Genomic DNA, 23,371 nt, shown 5'->3' with positions numbered 1-23,371 from the left:
ATCGTACAGATTCTAAAAGCTAACGCCTATGGAGACAGCCGTGCTGCTGATGGCACGTCTGCATTCTAAGGTGCTCGATCATTCTGCGCCAAAAGAGACAAGAAAACATTACACTTATCTGGTTTCTACGCAGAAAGCAGCACACACCTACGTGTGGAGGAATGACACCTGTTAACAGGATCCTCAGATGGTGATGATCTATAAGCTCTTGCTCATTTAGCTCTTTGTGATTCTCCTTTCACTGTGACTATTTTTCATAATCTTTAGATTAAAAATAATTAGTTTATCTTGTATATGAGTCAGTGGTCTTTTTTATTCTGCTTAGACTGCAGGAAAAATGGCTGTTCCCTCAGGTCCAATACTCAAATATGAGCTTAAACTGATGGCATTGTAACTCAGAGGTTGTCAAAAGTGTTGGATCAGAGCAGCTTCAGGTGTTGCATCAGAGCCAAAAGGAGGTCAGCAGGTATGGGATGGGCATTCACTCTTTTTTGCAACCATTTATTAGATGAGGAAGTTTACTTTAAAGAACTTTATCTGAGAAAAGCATTGAATAAATCTGTGTTTCTGTGGTTTAGTTTGATGAGAAACGGAAGAATTCTTGTTAAACAGACAATTCTTTTCTTGTCTGAGTTAGCTTGATTTTTCAATCTAAAGTAGTCTAATGTAGCTGAGTTTTCAACAAAACAACTAGAAATGTTGTCTTTCATTCTTTAGCAAAAACTACCACCAGCCATGCGGATTCTAACCCAAACAATAGCTGACTTATTTTGCTGGATTTTAGAAAAAGCAGGATTTTATTTTTGAATACAAAATTTCACTTATTTAAAAGGCCAGATGGTTTTCTGGCTTTTAAACCATCTTCGTCTCGTTGGCACAATATAATGGAATCTAATGAGCTTTGAAAGAAAAGCGTCTGGACTTCTTTGAGTTGCTTGAAGACGTTTCACCTCTCATCCGAGAGCTCATTAGACTACAATGACCTGGATGACTGAGAACCTTCACAGAAATACATTGGCATCAATATCTCTATTTCGGCCGATGTTAGTCATTTGTTTTTAACATATCGGTATCGGTCTGATAAGTAAAACTGGGCCGATATTAACAACCAAAATTTTTTCCATCCTGTTTTCATTTGTGTACCTCACACAGAGGGGGTGATGATGTGTAATTGTTTAAAGTTAAAGTCCCATTAGTTGTCACACACACTGATGTGTGTGCAAAATTTGTTCTCCGCATTTGACCCACCCCCTGGGGGAGCGGTGAGCTGCAGACACAGCCGCGCTCGGGAACCATTTGGTGGTTTAACCCCCCAATCCAACTCTTAATGCTGAGTGCCAAGCAGGGAGGCACTGGGTCCCATTATTTCAAAGTCTTTGGTCTGACCCGACCAGGAATCGAACCCTGATCTCCCAGGCTCAGGGCGGACAATCTACCAGTAGGCCAATGAGCAGGTAGTCAAGTGACAGTGATGATAATCATCTCAGGAGTGTAAATGTGTGTGTGTGTGTGTGTGTGTGTGTGTGTGTGTGTGTGTGTGTGTGTGTGTGTGTGTGTGTGTGTGTGTGTGTGTGTGTGTGTGTGTGTGTGTGTGTGTGTGTGTGTGTGTGTGTGTGTGTGTGTGTGTGTAGAAATCTATATATAGATAGACTGACAGATCTATATAGATATACATATCTATCTATCTATCTCTCTCTCTCTCTCTCTCTCTCTCTCTCTATATATATATATATATATATATATATATATATATATATATATATGTATATATATATATGTATATGTATATATATATATATATATATATATATATATGTATATATATATATATATGTATGTATATGTATGTATATATATATATATATATATATGTATGTATATGTATGTATATATATATATATATATATATATATATATATATATATATATATATATATATATATATATATATATATATATGTATGTATATGTATATAAAGCAAGACAATCAAGCATTTCACATTGGAGCATTCCCAGTAAAGCTCCTGGTTTCCTCTTACTGAGCAAATATTAGCTGAACCCTGAAAACTAACAGATGGAATACTTGTTTGTTTGCATTTGGACACATGCTGAAAGTATCAAACCTCTGTCTGTTGGACATATTCAGGACTAATTGGAACTTAGCTGTCGGTCCTGTCCGTCACAACCGGACACAGCAGCACATGCAGCGGGTCACCAGCGGTCGTGTATTGAACAGCGAGGTTTGATGGATTCTGTGTGTTCGCAGCCTTCAGTTTCATATTGGATGAGTTATTAGGTCGATGCTGCTAAAAATGATTTTTTATGAGCAATAAAACCCACCAGTTTGTTATTGGAGCGTATATTAAAGGCCCTGCTGTGATATTTACCTGAACTTAAAATTAACCAAACAGTTTTCATTTACTAGAAGAATGATCCAGTTTGGTGTCCCTTCTCAGTTTAGAAGCTTTATGTTGATGTTATTGTTGCTGCATTTGTCTCATACTACCTTTATGTCTTATAGGTGGAAACATTATCTCTACTTACTCACTGTGCCGTGATAACGCAATAATATGTGTCATGTTTAAGATGGAAGGCAAATCAGATTTTAGGTTTTTGTGTTTATAGCTTTGGACAAAATCTTGTATATTACTGTATTCATGTAGTCAGGTCCCTATATGAAATGTGATTATCACCAGTCTGGGATGATAAGAGATTTTTTTTACAGATAATCGGATACATCTTTCCATCTCAATTTTATTATTGTAATTTTTATCACTAAAGCTAATCATCCAAACACAAATAGGAATTTCTCATTTTTAGAATTCATCTTCCTCCATCGGTATAATAATTAGATAATTATGCACTCATACACTTTTAAAAAGTGTGTGTCTAAACTTTTGTCTGTTTTTTTTTTTTTGTATCCTGATAAAAACATGTTAAACAGCATGGACACAACTTTTGTCCTTGGCATAAATGCATAATTTAAAGGGACACTTTGCAACTTTTTCTTATTTGTTAATAATTTTCTTGAGCCAGTATGTGCTACAATGACCCTTAACCAGGTTAATGAAAGGCCACCCAGCCCCCCTGTGGCCAGAATATGCCACTTGTAACTTCACAGTCTGCTTTGTTGGATTTATGAACACAGCAGATTTGTTTAATTTAGTGAAGAATCACCCCTCTAGACACTAAGGAATGCTGGGAGACGTTTCAGCTGTTAGATTAAATTGTTAAAAAGACGAACGCACAGTGAGGACATAGGTGTTGCGTTCGGTTCTGCAAACGGACACTAGGGGTGCTAAAAGCAAGCCAAAACTGCCTAGTCTCCCTTTAAATAAAAAGTGCTGTTCGATATACCCTGAAGTCAGTACAAAGTCATATTAAACTAATTTTGCCCTAAATAAATCAGTGTTTGAATATTTGTATAAAAAGTGAACTCAAACTGAAATGTTGCTTTGTAATCAGTCTGGGTAGGTCCTGGCCTTATACAAGTAAGAAGCTTTTAAGATTTTTTACAGTAAATGCACCCTAATGTCAGAATATGCAATGCTCAGAAAAATAATATAAAAAAGTTTACATGTAAAATGTTATTATTCATGACAGTACAAATGACAATATAGTAGAACAGTTCAGGATACTAAAGCTAAATAAAAATATAATAATAATAATCTTCTTAAATTTTATTTTTGTTGTCTATTAACCACATTCTCACAAACTTCAAATACGTGTGTTATACAGGCATTTGTGCCAGTTTTGTTCTAAAGCAAATTTAAAGAGAATTGTATATTAAACTGTGACCTGCAACTTTTTGGGTGTCATCTTTATTTCTTACCAGACAATAGTCCAGACGATCATGACAGTAATCATACAAATAACAAAATACAATAACGGGCCCAACATCAAATAGCATATAAATAATGATATAGCAACACTGCACTTACTGCAGTAATATCTGACTTTTTTGTCTTTTAGTGCAGCCTGTTAGCAAATGATCCACCGAGCAGAACCGTTTTAGGGGAGGCTAAAGACTACATCTATGAAAGGATTAAAAAAGAAAAGAAAGTAAAACAGCTGGCAGTGCCGGGCTAGACAGAGTTAAGCTTAGCAGAGATTTGTTGGCTGCTCATCTTCCTCTCAAGCTGTCTCTGGTTGCAAAAGTGCCTCAGATCAGCCACCCAACTGTGTGTGTGTGTGTGTGTGTGTGTGTGTGTGTGTGTGTGTGTGTGTGTGTGTGTGTGTGTGTGTGTGTGTGTGTGTGTGTGTGTGTGTGTGTGTGTGTGTGTGTGTGTGTGTGTGTGCGCGTGTGTGTGTGTGTGTGTGCGTGTGTGTGTGTTGTGCTTGATCTGACAACAAGAAGGATGTTTTGAATGATAAAGTCATTACACGTGTTTGTGTTTCATTGATCCACAGGAGGATCTGCTAACATGAACAGCTAAATTTTCAGGAGTTCATTAAATCTGTAAAGAAAAAAACAAAGCATCAAAGACTTCTCAGGGTTGATTTCTGCTCTAACTGGATTGGTTAAGAATTAAGCTGAGGGGGACAGCTCAATTCTGTCACCAAAAATCTATCTCCTTTGTTTTTATGGCGTTCCAAAAATAAAAATGAGTAACGATGATGCATATTTTCCCTGTTAGATATCAAAAACACTGCAGCGATTCTTAAACATTAAAATTCATGAAACTTAAGGCGCCACTGTGAGGCTTTAGGAGACAACTTCAGCGAGTTAGGAGTTTTCATTAGCGTTGGTTTAACGGTGCAGGGACGGAGCTGACTTTGTTACAGCTACACCGGTAGATGTACAGTACGATAAAACATTCAGGAAGAGAACAATATTCTAAATTATATCAGCACTGAAGTGCTGAACCCAGTGTGTGTGTGCATGCATACATGCGTGTGTGAACATGCTACTGTTTTTCTGTTTGTTCTGCAGGCTGATCTGTGTTTTAGATGCAGGTAAAAAATAAAAGTGTGTGTTGTGTAATCGCAGCTATAACCTCCCTGCTCTGTGCAGTCTGCTTGATCACGGAGCAAAACACAACAGCAACAAATTGGCATCAATTCCAAGGAGACTAAGCAGCGATCACACAGACGGCACAGCACAGAGACAGATGAGAGGGCACAGTACACCACGGCCCGTCCAGTGTCTCCGTTATGTAAGATGTGTCTCGGTGATGACAAAGAAGCCATGTGTCTTTCTACCCCCCACCCCCCCCCCACCCCCACCCCCACCCCCCCCACCTTACAGGGATACTTTGGCTATTTCCAAGTGTGTTTCTGTGTAAAAGGCATAAATAATTACCTTCAAATTCAAAAATACTTTATTAATCCCAGAGGGAAATTAGAGTTTCAGTACGCACAATTCTGAGATCAGACATACATACATGACAAGAATTGGTGACTGTGGTCATTCGCAGCACGAGTTGCGCTACCGTAATAGATCAAGAGGGTTTATATGAGGACAGAGTCAGGGGGAGGGAAAAAGGCACTTCAGACTCAGAGTTACCCTTCACAGAGAGGGCAGCTTTGCTATGCAAAAAAACACCTCAGACAGATATGTTGTGTAATGTCTGAAGTCTGTGTGCATAAGTGTCCACTAGGTGGGGGGTAGGGTTGGGACTCTCCTCACTTCAGTGCGTGCAGCCGCATGGAGCAGCGCTCATCACCTCCGTTTGCATGCAGCCAGTATCCGGGTTATGATCGGGTTAAGGTCGGTATTCGGGTTTCTGAGTTGATCAGAATAACCCGTTTACAAGCATAAATAGAAAGAGTTACCCCTAACTTGCATAACCCGATTTAAATGCGGACGTTGGGGTAGCGTCAGGACGTATGGACTACGTCCAGACGCAATATGCGGTTATCTTCTTGTATATTTCGCTGTCTCTATACTTTCGGCCGTCAACAAAAGACATAATGTTCATACTTTTCACCAGACCGATGAAGACAGGTTTCCTCGTCACTCCAAAAGTGTGGTGCTGTGCCGCGACTCGCCATGTTGCTCCCAACTTGTTGTTTACTTCCTGTGTTCTGGCGCATACAAGACGTCTCGCTACTCAAAAGACCAAGATTCCTTGCGAACAGAGCATACGCAGGACACACGCTTTGATGGGGATATCCCGATATGCGTTTACACGACCAAACATTCGGGTTAGAAAAGGGTTACCCCAGGTGTAGTAACCGGGTTTTAAAAAACCCGGTTATGAGCATATCCGGGTTTTTGGCGGTGTTTACAAGGACGTGCGGAACCGGGTTATTGTGAATATTCAGGTTTTAAAAGGGTTACTGGCTGCATGTAAACGCACTCAGTGTGTTCCAAAATCGTTGGCCTGCCTGTCAGAACTCTTGCTCAGGTTTTCTATCAACAAGCCCTGAGACAGGCAGCCAAAATCCTCCATAACCCCTCTCACAGTCTTCACCCCCTATTTCAATGGCTCCCCTCTGGGCGACGCCTACGCTGCATTTCCTGCAAGACTGAGAGGAGGAGAGCCACCTTTGTCCCCGAAGCCATTCTGCTCTTTAACTCCAGCAGATAAGTTAAAACCATCCCCCAATGAACCCTCTCCTTGGGCTCTCCATATATTTAACTTTTATACAGACATATTTTTCAGTTTTATTCATCTTCTTGCTGCTTTATTACTTCCTTATTGCCTATTTATTCAATGTTCGTATGTCCAACATCATGCTGCTCTGCTGTTATTTTTTTGAATTGCCCCTCGGGGATAAATAAAGTTTTTCTGATTCTGATCACTACTTCCTAACCAGGCTTGGGTCGGAAAATTCAGTAACAATTGCACATCACCTATCTTGGCTTGTGAAAGAGAAGGCTATAGTAGAAGCTAACTGTTAGCATTAGCAACTCCCCAACATGGCACAATTCCTTCAGGCTTGTAATATTTGTGGAGATAAAACATCAACATTGCAGAGCAAACAGAGTCAGTGGTAGAGTCGTGTTGCTGTTAGCCAATCAGAGGCAAGATGTCCAGATATCAGGAAATAAGACTCCAAAGGCCGCCGTGTTCTGCTCACCTGTCCTTCTGCTAATTTCTAGTTCCTAAAACAGAAGCGTCAGAGCTTTTTTTCCGCCAGAGATCAACTCACAATGCTTTCATTTATACTAGAGACCAATGCAGATGTGTTATTAAGACAAGAGAACTTGGTTTTTAAGATAGCTGCAGTCTGCTTTGCTGTTGTCTGTGCTTGGACTAGTTGTTAGCTTATCAGTCCTGTAGAGCATAAACAACATTTCTTCAAACACAGGCTGTTTATGAAGCTATCAACAATGGACGAGAAATCAGAAACCTAGAATATTCCTTTAGCTGTTCTTTACATCAACCTTGCCTCGCCACTATCCACAGTTAATTTGATTTGGCTTTTTTTACTCTCTTCCATTTGTTTCTACTCATCTCATCAGTTGATTGTTTCCTCTCAAGAACATCAAGGTCTCTTCAGGATGTTTTCATGGGCTCTGCTCACACTGAGAGTACTGAAATTCAGTCAGTCACTGTGTCGATTGGCAAATTTCTTCAACCTCCATCACAATGTCAGGGTCTGACCATCATGGATCCATTACGGTTTGTTGGTGATAACTTACCGTGTGTAATCTCACTTTACAGCAGATTTTAGATTCAAGCAACAGTTAGTTTAAGTACAAATATAAATTTGAATCAGAAAGCTTTTAAAGACATGTTAATTGTGGACGTTTACATAAATGCTGAAACAAAAGTGTCTGTTCGCTTGGGAATGACCTCGCTGACATGGATTTTAAAGGGACGGCATGTCACCACCATTGTGAGATCTTACATAAGGCAGTGCACTGGACTAAATGGGTTGTCCTGTTTACCACGCAGACCCAGAATCATCTGCTGCCACGACCTACATAGAATCTTCCACTCAGATGTTCAAATCTATAAATAACAGGCGTGTAGATGCATCTGGCAATGGAAGTGATACATTCTGGTGGTGGAAACAGACATGTGTGCACAGTGTTTCTTTAGTTCGGTGTTGGAGGTAAACCCATGCAAAACAGAAAAAATGGAGCTGAAACATCAAGAGAATAGAAAACGTGTCACTCAATCATGCAACAAAACTATTCGGTGAAAGAAATTTGGTTAAAAGTGAGAGAAGTTTTTCTTTGATAGAAAATCCGAAAAGAAGAAGAATACCATCTTCTATAAAGCGCCTCTCAAGATAAAAGTTGCGAGGCACTTCACAAAAACAAAAAAATTAAGTATAAAAGATTTCAAAAATGATTACAACTATGTTTAAAAGGAGAAGAGAAAAAGTAAGGAAAGGGAGAGAAAATGAACAAGAAAGAGGGAAATCAATGGATCCCAGGAAAGGCGGAACAAGAACAGAATAAGGAGAAGGTGGTGATGAAGGTCATGCAAAAACCTGCTTGAACAGGTGAGTTTTCAGCCGCTTTTTAAAGGAGACCACTGAGTCCACTGATCTCAGGCTCAGGGAGAGAGGTCCAGAGTCTGGGGACCACAGCAACAAATGATCTGTCACCTTCGGTGACCTTTTTCACTGCTGGAACTGAACGCATTATTAAATAAATTAATAAAATTAAAATTGTGTTTTTCAAACATACTGGGATGTGTCCATTATCTAATAATCTGCATTTCAAAAAGCATCTATTCTCGTTTTTGTACCATTTCCAGTCTGGATTGGAGATTCTGCTTTTTCTTCATTTATGTCTGGTGTGATAATTGCTGTTTATCAGCCGCACCCTGACGAGAACCACACTTGTGAACATCTGACAAGAATGTTGGTAGCATTTCAAACGCAGTCATGGCCAAAGGTCTGGTCATAGTGAAAACACACCACTTTCTGCTGCTTTCTTGCTCTGCTTTTTGCGTATAATGAACTATTTCGGTGCACTTTAAAATGCCAGACTCATTTGTGTTTCCTCAGCCAAAGAGACTCAAGTATCTCAAGCAACAACAGTAAATTAGTGAGCTGTTTCACTCTGTATTTAACTGCAGTGCCTGCCTGCACGCACGACTATTTGTATTTTGCAGTCAACATGGACTGAATAATACCCCTTTTCTCAACTGTGCTGTCCTTGTTTTTGCCTGAAAATAAACCTAAAACCTTAAAAGGACTTTTGCTCAATACCACTTTTTTTAATCATGTTATTTAAAGATCAAGTTCACTTCACTCCTGAACTTTGCGGATATGTGCCCTCTGTTGCCCTCTCAAGGCCTCCTGCGTCACCGTCGTAAAAACTAATCTCTGTCGTGCATAAGAGGCATGTCTACCGGTGTCGGTACAGGATCTGCTCGGGTGCATGATTGGCTCGGGGTCCTTCGACTGCCAATGACATCAAAGTAGTTGATTGGCTGAACATGAAGCTTACGGAAGTTACGTTATCACGTTATGATTTTGATTGGTCAGAACAAATTTGCGGTCGTAGTCTTAAGCCTGGTTTATGCTTCTCCGTCAGCTCCGCAAGGGACAGACACGCACGGATTGACGGAAGCGTTTTGCTCTCATACTTCTCCGTCCCCTGGAGAGTGTTGCAAAGCAATTGCCCGACAGGACAACAGAGGGCGTAGCGCTGTTCTGTGGTGTCCTGTCATGTATCGGTCCAGGATCGTGTGTTTATATTGTGTTTTTTGTGTACATAAGAGACTTGTAACACGGACATATTTGTCTCTCATTCTCCCACCGCTTCATGCGCTCCCCACCTCTAAACCCACGTTTCCTGTCATTTCCGTCAACAAATAAAACGCTTGCTGCGTATCTTTTCACTCCTCCAGTCACGGGAGAATTAAACGTTCATATTTTTAGAGTTTTTTCGCGAGGTATTCTTCAAGCTTCTCCGTGTCTGCCGCTAGTTATCCTCGGCTCTCTTTGCAATGGCGGCGCTGTAAACAACAGCGGCGGCCTGACCAATCACAAGCTTGCGTAATCCGTCTCGTTTGACGGATGTTTAAAAAAGTGGGCTCGACTCCGTACGTACTTGCATGCCTGCCGGAGCCCTACGCAAGGACGGATAATGGCGTTGCATGTCTCCGCACTGACGCAGACGGAGAAGCATAAATCAGGCTTTAGCGGTTGTAGTCCTGTAGTCCATAAATCAACAATTTTTGGAGAAAAAATTTTTGAATTTCCAAAGGAAATGTGAAATAAAAGCAAACGATAAACGGTGACCATCAAAAGCTCTTGATGTTGATGAAATGGGGCAAAATAAAATATAAGAATTTTATTAAAAGACACCAAGCAACATTTTGAATCAAAGAATGTATTTACACAACTAAGGAAATACACAGACGAACTCCACATTAATACAAACAGATGTGGCTTCACGTATAAGAACTGTTGTCTTTTTTTGTCAGTCCGATGTTGGTTTTATGCAGTTTCACATTCTTTACAAAACAAAGATAATATGGTGTTTTATTAACAAATTACAATTATAAAGAAAACATGTAGGTGTTAACAAACAAGAATTTATTAACAAAACTGCTGATGTTTTTCCAAAACGTATGTGTGAAAGCCGAGTAGATTCGCAGTACAGTGACGTCATCAGCGGGCGCTGGACCCCGAGCCGATCTGGCACCCGAGCAGATCCTGTTCATCTGATAAAGGACTTCTCGCTTTCTTCAGTGGATCTGCCATTGCCCAGTTCTCTGAACCACGGGTCTCCCACAGACATGTAGACGTAGACGCCCCATGGACTGGCGCTGCCATAGTGGCCAGCCGCCATTTTCGATGGGTCTCCATTCGCCACGAGTGCATTGATTTCTCCTGAGAAAGGTGCTTACCCAACTATTTTATCAAGCTTTTTCACAAAATCAGACACAAGGTATGCCATGATAATTCAAATATAAATATAATATTAAAAATGTATTTAAATATAAAATCCTATCAGGTAGGCTAGAAAACTCACTAGTAATCCCACGTGATCTGTTTTCAGTTGTACGCCGGTTGTTGTAACTGTAGGCTGCATAAAAACGGGCATAGTTGCTCACTTTGCTTTGACTTTGGAGAGTGAGGAGACCCATCCAACATGGCTGTTACGTTCTCCAATGCCCAATTAGGTGTCTACATATTCATGTCTACGGAGTGTATGTTTGCGCAGTCAGTACTTCTGGCGGTGGACCGCTAGTCAAACACTGTATATTGCGGTAAACAGACGTGGGACCTCATAGCACTATCACAGCTCTGAAAATGAATATAGTAGATATCCCACCAAAACCTTTAAGTGTAAAAGTTGTGAAATGTGTCTTTAATCCATTTTTAGTGGTCTAGTGTATAAAATGTTTCCTGGATGGGAAAAAAATACTCTGGTGCTCCTGTTTCAGGAGCTAAAAGTGAGCCAGAGCAAAGGTGAACAGAACATAGCAATACTTTTCTATTTGACGTGCAATCGACTGGCTTTTGTAGTCCAAGTGTTACCCTGTCAATTTTCTGTCGCGGCTGTTGTGGAATTTTTAATGAAGCAAAATGAAAGCAGTCTATGATTCTATCAAAAATTTAGTTTCAATATTGCAATATCAAAAATGAGGAAACTGTCCAGAGATTCTTCCCAAAGCAGCCCCAGGAGTGCCTCCTCCCAGCAGGGAGTTCACACTGTGTTTATACTCTTGCTGCCATTCCTTCTTGAACCCCCAAAGAGAGAGAGCAAAAATTTGTCTTACAGTGTTGTCTATTAGAGGAAGGGGTGAACGTCTTAGAAAAGGGGGCTGCATCCAAGGGAAAATGAGCAACACACATACCCCACCCGCAGCCATGCCGTGGCCGAGCCATCGTGAGACAGAACGTTTAAAGCGGTCGCAACACCCACCTTCTCTGACCCCACATATACAATTGTTTTTAAAAAATAAGTAGAAGGATCGAATTTTCTCCCCTTTTGATTATTCATGTACATGGCTAATGTCAGAAATAAGGGTAGAATACTATTTTCTCATTTAGCCTGCATGTGAAACTTTCAAAAATAACAAGCAAAAACGATTTCTCAGTGAACTTTGTCTTTAAAAAAACATGTTCCTAGTCATTCAATAAAACACGATCTTACTAAATAATCAATCTCGGATTTTCCTTCCACATATCAAATGTTGTTAAAATACTCATAGACATTTACCATGTCTCTCTGGCAGTGAAATCCGACAACAAGGACAAGCAGGAGAAGGCAGACATAACGTCTGGCAAGGTAGACAAGATCGACACCTCTGACAAGAAAGAAGAGCAGCAGAAGAAAGAGACTAACACCGACGTAAATAAGACACCCGAGAACATCCTCAAAAAGGAAGAAAAGGTGGAGAAGATAAACGACAAGGAGAAAACCGATAAGCCGGAGAAAGTGGACAAGCCGGAGAAGACGAACAAAGACGAGAAGGAGGAGAAGGAGGAGAAGAAGGTGGCCGAGAAGGACGATAAGGGGGGAAAAGGTACAGCCAAGTCTCCTACAGGCAACGGCAGCAAGACTCTGCCAAGTCCTGACAGCAAGGGCAAGGTCAGTGTGTCTGAATCACACACACACACACACACACACACACACACACACACACAGTGCTCTCAGCACACCCATCCTACATTCAGTGGTTACAGAAATGGTTTAATCACTCCAAGGCTTCTACAACAGTAATACTTTTGTATTTATATAGTAAAGGTTCATGGACACCTTTTGCATTTCTTTTTGTGCTGATTTAGTGTTTTTGCTGGATCTTCTCTAGCGTGTGAATTGAACCTTACTTCCTGTCCATGTTTGAGTTGCAAACTGCTTCTCTCTTTTTTTATTTGATACTTTTGTGACTTACTTCTCATTAGCTCTCTACTCTGAAGTGATCATTAAATGTGTTCATTTATGACCTGTTGTATGATTGCCATACGTTTGCAGGTGTTGCGGCCATATCATGCTGTCATTGCTGTGATTTCATTGCTGCTTTTTTCTCTCTTTTCCTCCTCCTTCGTCTTTTGTTTTCCTTCTCTTTTTGATTATTTCCCATTAATTATTGCTGTTATGGCTTGTTTTACTTTCATTCATCAACCAGCCCGATGTGGGTTCAACCAAAACAAACGCAGCCAAATCGCGTCCATCCAACCTCTCCACCAATAATGAGGCCAACTCGGCCAAACGCCCCTCCCCCACTACAGCCAATAAAAAAAGTCCTGCACCCAAGGCAACTACTCCTACTGCTGCCAAGCGGCTGCCAGCAGCAGCTGCGTCCAACAAGGCTGCCAAGGTGAGTTTACAACACAGTTGTTCTATTGTGTGGAAACAGGAAGTTCAGACAGTCTCATTCTGTGAAGACTTGAACAAAATCCAATCCTATGAATGTCCTTGTTGGGACACAGTTTTGCATTTTCTAAATGCTTTGGTGCACGTTTTAGGAATTCTCAGGTCTCAGGTGTTGGCCATCAGACTATAGAGAAAAAAGCCTCAGGTTTGATTCAGAAACCCATCAAAATTCTGACTAAGCAGTGTCAGGATCAAGGTTCTAGATCAAGGTCAAGATCCTGGTTCTGGTCTATAGGGCCCTATATGGACAAGCACCATCTTACATTGGTGATCTTCTTAGTCCCTACACCCCCAGCAGGTCCCTGAGGTCCAGTGATCAAAGCCTACTGGTTGTGCCATGAAGAAGCTACAACGACGTTCTGCTGAGCTGTGGTGGCCTCATAGAGGGGGCCATCGACTAGCACACTGCTGCTAACCACTTAAACATTCTCCCTCTCCTGATAATAACACTTTACTTTTCTTGACATTGGATGTGCTACTGCTAGTTTATCCGTTTAATTATAGATTCACGAGGAAAAATACAAATGAAGTTTATCTTTCACCAAATAGAATATTTACTAAGACATCACAATATAACTATAGACGCATTACTAGTCTTTGTGAGTGTGCGTGAGTGTGCGTGTGTGTGCGTGCGCGTGTGTGTGTGTGTGTGTGTGTGTGTGTGTGTGTGTGTGTGTGTGTGTGTGTGTGTGTGTGTGTGTGTGTGTGTGTGTGTGTGTGTGTGTGTGTGTGTGTGTGTGTGTGTGTGTGTGTGTCTGCTCTGTCTTCTCGATCCCCAGTGAGTCGTGGTGGATGGCTGCTTATACTGAGTCGGGATTCTCTGGAGGTTTCTTCCTGTTAAAAGGGAGTTTTCCTCTCCACTGTCGCTTTATGTTTGCTTAGTATGAGGATTGCTGTATAGTCACTGACACTAGTCAGTGACTTGATGCAATTTGCTGGGTTCCTTATATAGGAAAAATTATTTCTGATTGGCCTAATGAACTGACCTGAATTGGAATGTTTATTATGTGAAGTGCCTTGAGACGACTCTTGTCGTGATTTGGCGCTATATAAATAAACTTGAATTGAATTGAATTGAATTGTGCAACACCAGGCTAAAGACCAAAGGTGACAGATCATTTGCTGCTGTGGCCTCCAGACTCTGGAACTCTCTCCCCCTGAGCCTGAGATCGGTGGACTCAGTGGTCTCCTTCAAAAAGCAGCTGAAGACTCACTTGTTCAAGCTGGCTTTTGTATGACCTTCTTCACCACTCTCTCTTTATTCTGCTCTCCCCACCTATTCCACCTTCCTCAGGATCCACTGATTTCCCTCTTTCCTGTTCACTTTCTGTCTTTCTTAACATTTTTTATCACAATTGTCTATTTTTGCTCATTTTAAATATATTTTTAAACATTTTCTAAATTACTTTTTTATATTTTTACATTTTTTGTTTGTGTGAAGCGCCTCGTGATTTTTATCTTGAGAGGCGCTATAGAAATGATACTTTCTTCTTCTTCTTCTTCTTCTTCTTCTTCTTCAGATAAAAGGTCTCAGGAAAAACTTGATGATTCAAAAAAGTCTCAGGAAAAAATCCATCAGACTAAAAAGTCTGGGAAAAGAATTCTGTCAGGCAAAAAAGGTGTTTGGAAAAACACCATCAGATGAAAAAAACTCAGGAAAATGTGTCAAAAAACTTCCTTTGTCTGATGTTTTTCCTGAGACCTTTGTTCTGACAAACTTTTTCCTGCAATCTTTTTGTATGAGGGAGTTTTCCCTGATGTTTTTTCTGAGATCTTTTTGTCGATGAAGGTTTTCCTGAGACCTTTTTTGTGTGATGGAGTTTCTCCTGAAACCTTTTTTTCTGACAGATTTTTACTGAGGCATTTTTGTGTGACTCTATTTAATCAGAGGTCTAATGGGTTTTTGAATCAAACATGATAATTTTTTCTATGGTCTGATGCCTGACACCTGATATCTGAGGATGTCCTACAATGTACACTGTACAAAACACTCTAGCTTCAGTTATTCAAGGTCCCTTGTCAGCTGAGCCGTGTGTCCCATTATGCATTTTTGTTTTAATTTAGGGATAACGTTTTAAATAACACTCGTGTGTGTGTTTAAAAGCATTGCTATACATTTTCAATTAGAAACATTGGAACAAAATCAATACTTTACGTTTTTGTGACAATTAGAGAGGAAACAGAGCAGTGTAGTCCAGACAGCAGTAGAGTTCAAGGGCAAAAATATAATGAAGCTCTAAATCAAAGTGGAAATTTTGTCCATTTTTAGGTGCATCTTTATTTAGGATGACACCAACTTGCTTTGCAGTTGGTTTGGTGCCTTGTCCAAATAAACCTGACTCTCACTATTACCTTAAAACTGTTCCGATCTTCTAAATTTCACAGTTCTATGTGGAAATGTTATCTCAAACTCTTGCACCGCTGGTAGTTTTTTTGCATTACATGCATGCATGTACACATGCATGTTATTTTTAGGAATAGTGGATGCACTGGCAATGTTGCATTTTATTTAAAAAACGTTTGCATGTACTGCTATGACATTTTAGAGATTGCAAACGCCAGCATAACACCTTAGTTTGGGCTGCGGTCAGATAAACTATTTTCTTAGCAGTGATGTCACATGTATATATTTCCCAAATAAAGGCAGTTGGGGAAAGATATTTACTGTATAACAGTAAGATAGTAAATATATTTTTAATTGGAAACAAGCCAGAAATTATTTTTAACTGTTGTCAAATGCCAGATATTAGTTTGTTCTTAGAGGATATAGGTTTGAATCTGCATTGGGTTTTTCAGTCACTCTTTTGATAGTGTGTGTAAACATTTAAGATAGGAAGGTTAAACTTACAGATTTACAGCTACTAATAAGGCTGTACAGGATATGGAAGCTAATAACAATACCTGCTTAGCGGTTCATTATGTCCTTCTGTATCACAGATAGGTCACGTGTTATATAAATGTAATAATTTCAGGTAATTGTGAAGTCATAACATCAAACTGAACATTAATGGTGTTCTTGAACTTTCAAAGCTTGACCTTTAAATAACATTAAACTTGAAATGTTGAGGACTTTGAGCGCCTCATAAAAGGTGTTTTTTTTTCTTTCCTACACAAATCTCTTGACTAACAAAACTTTAAAATTCCTCCTGGTCCTAAATGACGTCACTGGCCATCTCTTTGTCCCAAATCTTATTTTAAATCTCACAATATTACATCCTAAACCCATCCTCCTTCCCTCGGGTTTTTTACGTATCCAAACTTTTTATATTATTTGGCTTCATTCTCTGATATTTTTCATTAGCTGCATGATTACCCTCCTGTTTACTCTGACTTTCATGCACACACACTTTAAAATGCTAAGTGTTTCTCATGTCTTCTTTGATTTGGTTTTCAGACTCCAGAAAATGGCACGGCTGACAAACGCCCACCCGTGTCAAAGGCGACCCCTCGTACAGAAGCCAGTAAGAATGGTTCCTCGGCAGCAGCTGCAAATAAACCTGCAGGTACTTTTATTGTTCTTGTAGTGCGTCTTCCCCTAATCCCCAGCAAGCACACATAGGTGAGCCCCATATGGAATATATTTGGGCAAGCCGTATGGGTCCCACCAAGATTTGTCCATGGCAAGGTGGCTCCACAAGGGTTTTAATGGGTGTTTGAGTCAAACCCCCTTAAAACCCTTGTGGGGCCTGTTAAAATCTATGTAGGCAAAAATCTTTCTGGGCAAACCCCTGTAAGGCCACCATGAAAACCGCAGACAAACCCTAGTGGGACAAATATGGCTTGCCCATACGTATTCCATATGGGGCCCACCTATGTGTGCTGGCTGGGTTGTTTCACATGATAACATGATCTATAGTGGCTTCAGTCATAATAAACCCACCTTCAACAATGGTGCTTAAACAGTCTACAGTAGCTCAACCACAGAGGTCACGCTAGGCATTTTTATTGTTCACCAAAAAGTAATGCGTATAGAAACGAAAATGGTCATGGCCGTTTTTTTCTTTTCTGTCATTTTCATTTCTAAAATAAGAATTTTATAAAACACTCATCATTTCATTTCCATTCATTTTAAATTATTATTTAGCCCAAACGAGCTGAACAGAGTGCCCCAGTGACACATTATTAATGTGACAATTAAACAATTTAAGATGCATTGAGAATGGTGTGTGAGATAATGCTCAGATGCTCTGATAGACTGTGCTACCTCTGCGATGTACTCTGTGTGTAATGCGTGAGTCAGCTGTGTGAATGTCAATTTGTCAAAATGGCGGACAGCCTTCTGATTTTTCCATCACTGTTAAAGAAAACTGTCAAATATGGAAAATCTGTGGTTAATGTGACCCTGCTCTACAGCGAATCATGCTGGCACCACTTCAGGCCTAAAGCTCACTGAATAGCTATCATATGTTGCTTTTTATCAGATTCAAGAGCCAGCTTTACAGCACACTTCTAGTGTTTTTATCTGCACGTCAAAAACAGGATCCCACCTTCAAAAGGAGGGCAACTTGAGTCAACCTGCGGCATTTTCCTGAATGTGGCTTTTGTGGTTTTTATGTTCTTCAGCTCAACATCCACAGTGGATAAACTGTATTCTCTTATTAATAGAACTAACTTATGATAGTTTAGGTAGTTACTTATACACAGAAAATCACCTCACCATTCAATCTGATGCAAAAACAAAAAACATCATCAGTCTAGTTTATGATCACTGGTGTAAACAACAGTTGTTTGTGTTTGGTATGGTAGAAAATATCGATATGGCAATATATCATGATATTTTTTCCTGCAATATAATATCGATATTCAAAAGCCGAGTATCAAATTTTTGAATAATGTACATGCAGGCATTTGTGTATTTTTTCTTTTAGTGCAATTCAAACACCAAACTCTAGTTGGCAGCAGTGTGCAATGGGTTTTGTTTCCACCACTGAGATGTAAATCTTTCTATTATGGTTCAGATACCTCATGTTAAACATGTTACGTATCAGTTTGGACTGTTTGTTGAGTTTTCCTACAATAAATTCAGTCAAATAATGCTAACGCACATCTGGCTGAATGTATCGCTATTTATCGTGATATTTCGTATCGTCTCCCCTATATTGTGATGTGTATCGTATCGCCAGAATTTTACCAATACACATCCCTAGTTGGTGTGAATAGGAAACACACACACACACACTACCAGGATGACACAAAGATCCGATTGTTGTCATATTGGTCTGATTTTGTTCATTAAAAGTAAATATTATTTGGGATCTCAATAAAACCTCAAAAATGTGATGAACAAACATATGTACAAGCTAAAAGATTTAAAATGTTCAGAAGAGCCAAAAGCTCCCTGTTTTGATTTTTATTTCAGGTTAATAATGTGTTCAAATCCACCAGGAGGAGCAATTATATCGTAGAGCAATCAGATGTAAACTCTTAAGTAAAATACTTGAAATGTTGTTATCTTCTTATAAATGTGTTGTTTGTTTTTTACAACTCAGCAAATAAGAATGACAAGACTGAAGCCAAGACAGGAGAGGCTAAGAAACCCAAGACTACAGGTAAGAAAGTATAGGAACATCATAAAACATCCTATTAGTATTGATAAAGAACTTTAATGAGCACCTCTGACACAGCAAGGACCCTCTTTTCTCTGTTTGACTGCTCCTAGAACTTACAAGAGTCCATATACTGTGTTGTGTGTTTGGGGCGACGGGGGCACAGGAGTTAAGTGCTCGCCTCGCAATCGGAAGGTTGCAGGTTCGAGCCCCGCTCAGTCTGTTGCTGTCGTTGTGTCCTTGGGCAAGACACTTAACCCACGTTGCCTGCTGGTGGTGGTCGGAGGGACCGGTGGCGCCAGTGCTCGGCAGCCTCGCCTCTGTCAGTGCGCCCCAGGGCAGCTGTGGCTACATTGTAGCTCATCTTCACCAGTGTGTGAATGTGTGTGTGAATGGGTGAATGACTGATTGTGTTGTAAAGCGTCTTGGGGGGGTTCCAGGACTCTAGAAGGCGCTATATCAAATACAGACCATTTACCATTTACCTTTTTTCCCTCTACAGCTCAACCTCGTCCAGCTTCCACAGCCACTCCTGCCCCGGCTGCCTCCACTAACGGTGACGGTCATCGCCGCCGGGTCATCACGAAACCGCCGGTGCCCAAGCAGACCCCAGTGGAGAAGAAACCCACAGCTCCCCGTCCTCCCCGAACCCCACGGCCCATCAACGCTCCGACACCGGACCTAAAGAATGTGCGCTCCAAGATCGGATCCACTGACAACATCAAATACCAGCCGGGAAGAGGCAAGGTAAGACGGGGTGTATGTTATTCTAAAGGTCTAATCTGCACCAGAATCGAATCTGTGTGTGTGTGTCAGTCGAGTTTACATGCTTTCACATTTTCAGACATGCTTTTGATCTTTGGTAAAAGCTGGGAAGAGCTGCTACAGCCTGAATTTTTAGGGTATGCGAGGCTGAAAATTGGACCGTAAAATAAAAGAGCGGATAATAATAAGGCTGTTGATTACTCAGTGCAGGGGTACTCTGGCTGGAATGTAGCTCCAATTAGCCGACACTCATTAGCATAGCTGGCCCGGATTTTCTTCTGGAGATCTTTGTAAACGTGGCCGCTCTCAGCTGGACCCCGCTGAAAGTCAACACGTCTCTGCCTCTTAGCATCTTTTTAAAGTGGGAATCATTTCCATCAGGAAACAAACGGCTCACACGATGAGAGGGAACTGGTTTTTGGTTGCGCAGAATGCATTTTATCAAAAACGTCTACAGGTGTTTAAAAATACTACAATCATGGGGAGTTTCTTCTACTCTAAAAGCCCAATACGCTTTCCTTCCATTACTTCTAAGTTATCTGAGCTTTTAAAACAATTTTCTATTTTCCTTTACCGTTTGCCTTTGCATGCTGTCACATTTCAGTTCTGCGGTGAATCTTTTCTGCCTTCCTTCTGCCACCAAGCTTTAATCTTTTATTCCATCTTTCTGCAAGCTCCTTGTGTGTGTAAGCTTGTTTGACCTTATTATTAGTATTCTCACACTCTCCATGCCCCCCCTCCCTGTTCTGCCACATACCTGGAAGCAGTGGAAAAGTATACATGTGTGCATTACAGATAACTTTGTTGCCTTGCGAAGCAGCAGCTCAGCCTGTCATGGGTGGTAAAGGCTCAGTGACCTGACCAGTCGTCTGTCTCTGTCTCATCAATGTTTGTGGCTCTCTGTCTTAGAGGGGAGAGGCTGGGCTGTCGCTTTAAATCACAGACAGGATCCTCCGCCCGCCCGTCCACCCTGCTTTGTAATAATCTGTCAGTCCAGTTTAGCGTTGTTTTTTCTATCACGGTCATGTTTCTTGTCACTGAGTCTGATTTTCTCCGGATGGTCACTCTTTAGCCTGAGACAAAGAGTTGATGTTGCTTCGGTGTGAAAACAAAATTTTTCATTTGTTTTTACAAACTTCTACAACTTTTATGGACCAATTTGTTATTAAATAATAAAATCAAATTCAGTCTGTTTCCCCCGTTCATAAGTTAGATATGAGCTTAAACTGGAAGGTATGACAAACATATTTGTATTACAATAATGCCGTGGTTTTGATTGTTAGTTAAAAATGTGATGAACAAATGATTCACCTTCAGGACTGAATTTGGGGTTAATATTTAATTTATTGCAGTCAATCTTGCTCTCATTAAATAAACGACAGCCAAGGTCCTCCCTCATGGGTGCTTTTCAAAGTAAAACTCATTTAACATCTGATGGACATTTGTAGGTGGACAAATGTTTACATCTGGTGAGTTTAGACTGTGGAAACAAAATTTCCTTTTTAATCAGAAAAAAAGGTTTTAATGAAATATATCATTAGCATCATGTTTTTCTTTGGCTTTAAATTTGAAATTCGCCACCACATCTGGCTGATGTTTGACTTGGACTATATCCGTACGCCCTGTGGAAACAAGGAATTAGTATATTGTATTAGTCTGAAACTAAATACAGAGTTCTGTTTTTACTTCTTTAGGCTTTTATTTTCATAATCTGCAACACATGAATTTGTTCATTTTAATACGTACTTCTATCATAAGTGTTAGGGTTGACAGAATGTCAAAGACAGCATGAAACTCTTGAAAGGGCCGTTTTATGAAAAATATTTTTCATTGTTTATTCTCACAAACACAGTGTGCCATTTTTTTTTGGGCCTTCCTGTTTATTATAGAAAAATCTTGAAAACACTATTTAAAGTGGCAGTGTGTAGTTTCCTGGCACTAGGTAGGTCAGTACATACCTACATTTCAGGGTGGTTTTTCACCATATCGCCGTGACTGTCGCTAGTTTAAAAACATTACGGTAAATGTTGTTACCTGTGGAGCTGAAAGCATGTGACCTCAGCGTGACCTCTCAGACTTTTGATGGTCCTTCATTTAATTCCATCAAGAGAATGTGATGCTAGTGCTGCAGTTCCCACATCTTCTTGTGGTCTTGCGCCTGCCGATGATGTCATCATACTATGGCAATACCGCTCAGCCAAAACATATAGCATTTCTTTTTCTATTCTGTTTTTTCACATAGTTTATGGGAAAAGTTTAGCAGGACCCCGAGCCAGCCAGACAAAAACATGGCGTCTAATGTGGCGTCCCGTAAGACCCGATTTTTGTGGTTGTACGTTACGAAGCTGCCAATATTTTTCAAGGACTGGAGATGTGTTTATTCATTTTCAACGTTTCAATGGATATTTCCAGAGATTAACAGTAAAAACTACATATTGTCTCTTTAAGTTATAGTAAAGCTATGGCTGAATCTGCTTCACTGAACCCTCCTTTTAATTTTTTTTTATGTTGAAATAAAATGCAGATGATATTTCTCTACAGACGGCCTGTCAGGAATGTCAACACCCCTCATGCCTGGTCATGCTCTGCAACTGCAGGCAAAGATATGAGACTGGCTCGTATAAACCTTATACGATTGGTCAAATCCTTCACAGATGCACACAGATGACGTCTGCTCTATACGTTTTTCCAGAACAGCACGCATGCTTGATAGTCACTTTGTTTTCTCAACCTGTTGCATTTGTCTCTAGTTTAAAAAACATTACGGTAAATGTTGTTACCTGTGGAGCTGAAAGCATGTGACCTCAGTGTGACCAATTCAGCCGTCTCTCCCTAACTAGATCTATAAATGAAAATTCTAATAGAAAAATGTTTGAATGTTTGTGTTTAATGTGTTTTGTTTTTGTTTTTAAGCTTTTGTCTTTTGATAATCCACTGAAATGAGCTCACACAAGCACCTTATATAAATTAAACTTTAGAGACTCAATGCTAATGTTGCTTTTACCTGTCTGTGTTCTAAGAAACCACCAATCAGCTGCTTTAATAACCTTCCCGTTGTCCATGTTCAGGGATGCAGCCACAGGTGTTGAGTTGATGCATCAACGGTGTTTATTTTTGTTTAATTCTGATGTTTTCAGTGCTGATGTTTCATATTTTTCTAAGTGCTCCATCTGCTGCAGCCATTTGAATGTTTTTTTTTTGCATCCATCTGATTCTTCAGCTACAATACGTCTAATTGGTGCTACTGTTATTCTTTACTTTAGGTTTTTCACTCATTTTGGTTTTTAATGTTGGTTCACTGTACTTTTTCATAAAAACAGGCTGGATTGTTTTTTATTGCCTCAAGTGCAACTTTATGTTTTATTTGGCTTTTAAAAGCTCTCACACACATCTGGTCCTCCCTTTTTCATCGGTCCCCACCCCTCCACGGTTGTGGCGTGTGGTTGGAGATTGTATTGATCAGGGGCCTGGTTGTCTCCCCAGGTCTCCTCCACCCCGAACAACAAGACATCAGACTCCTCCAGCCCTGCCACCAAGGCCAGAGTGAGTCTCCGCCACCTCACACACTAGAACATCCTCCCGCCTCTCTGCATTCTCCACATACTCCACCCCATCTCACATCCACCCAAGACACACCACATTTTGCTATTCCTATCTACATGAAGATCTATATGACCATCAATACACACAGCAGTTTCTACTTGTTCATTTCGGCTTGAGGAGTGTGCATCATCAGCAAACAGATGCAAACCTATAGAAATGCTTCCTGTTGGAGTTTTAGTTGCATTATTTTATATATTTATTTTATTAATTTGAC

At 40.3% G+C, this 23,371-nt stretch overlaps 1 protein-coding gene across 5 annotated transcripts in view; it reads left to right on the top strand.

Annotated features, from left to right (window-relative positions):
• LOC107384193 (microtubule-associated protein 4) overlaps positions 1-23,371 on the top strand; it is a 105,728-nt gene that overhangs the window by 73,270 nt on the left and 9,087 nt on the right. For 3 of the 5 annotated variants that reach the window (XM_015957294.3, XM_015957293.3, XM_015957297.3), the window contains 6 exons: positions 12,102-12,457; positions 12,996-13,187; positions 16,638-16,746; positions 18,733-18,792; positions 19,292-19,536; positions 23,038-23,097. In XM_015957294.3, the coding sequence (XP_015812780.1) occupies positions 12,102-12,457; positions 12,996-13,187; positions 16,638-16,746; positions 18,733-18,792; positions 19,292-19,536; positions 23,038-23,097 (1,022 nt within the window). The remainder of the gene's footprint in view (positions 1-12,101; positions 12,458-12,995; positions 13,188-16,637; positions 16,747-18,732; positions 18,793-19,291; positions 19,537-23,037; positions 23,098-23,371) is intronic. The other 2 variants (XM_015957296.3, XM_015957295.3) reach the window with 2 other exon arrangements.

This window comes from Nothobranchius furzeri, chromosome 11 (assembly GCF_043380555.1).
Source record: "Nothobranchius furzeri strain GRZ-AD chromosome 11, NfurGRZ-RIMD1, whole genome shotgun sequence".
In the NCBI taxonomy this organism is placed as follows: domain Eukaryota; kingdom Metazoa; phylum Chordata; class Actinopteri; order Cyprinodontiformes; family Nothobranchiidae; genus Nothobranchius; species Nothobranchius furzeri.
The sequence above is the reverse complement of the archived record's forward strand: the minus strand, read 5'-3'. Positions and strand labels throughout refer to the sequence as shown.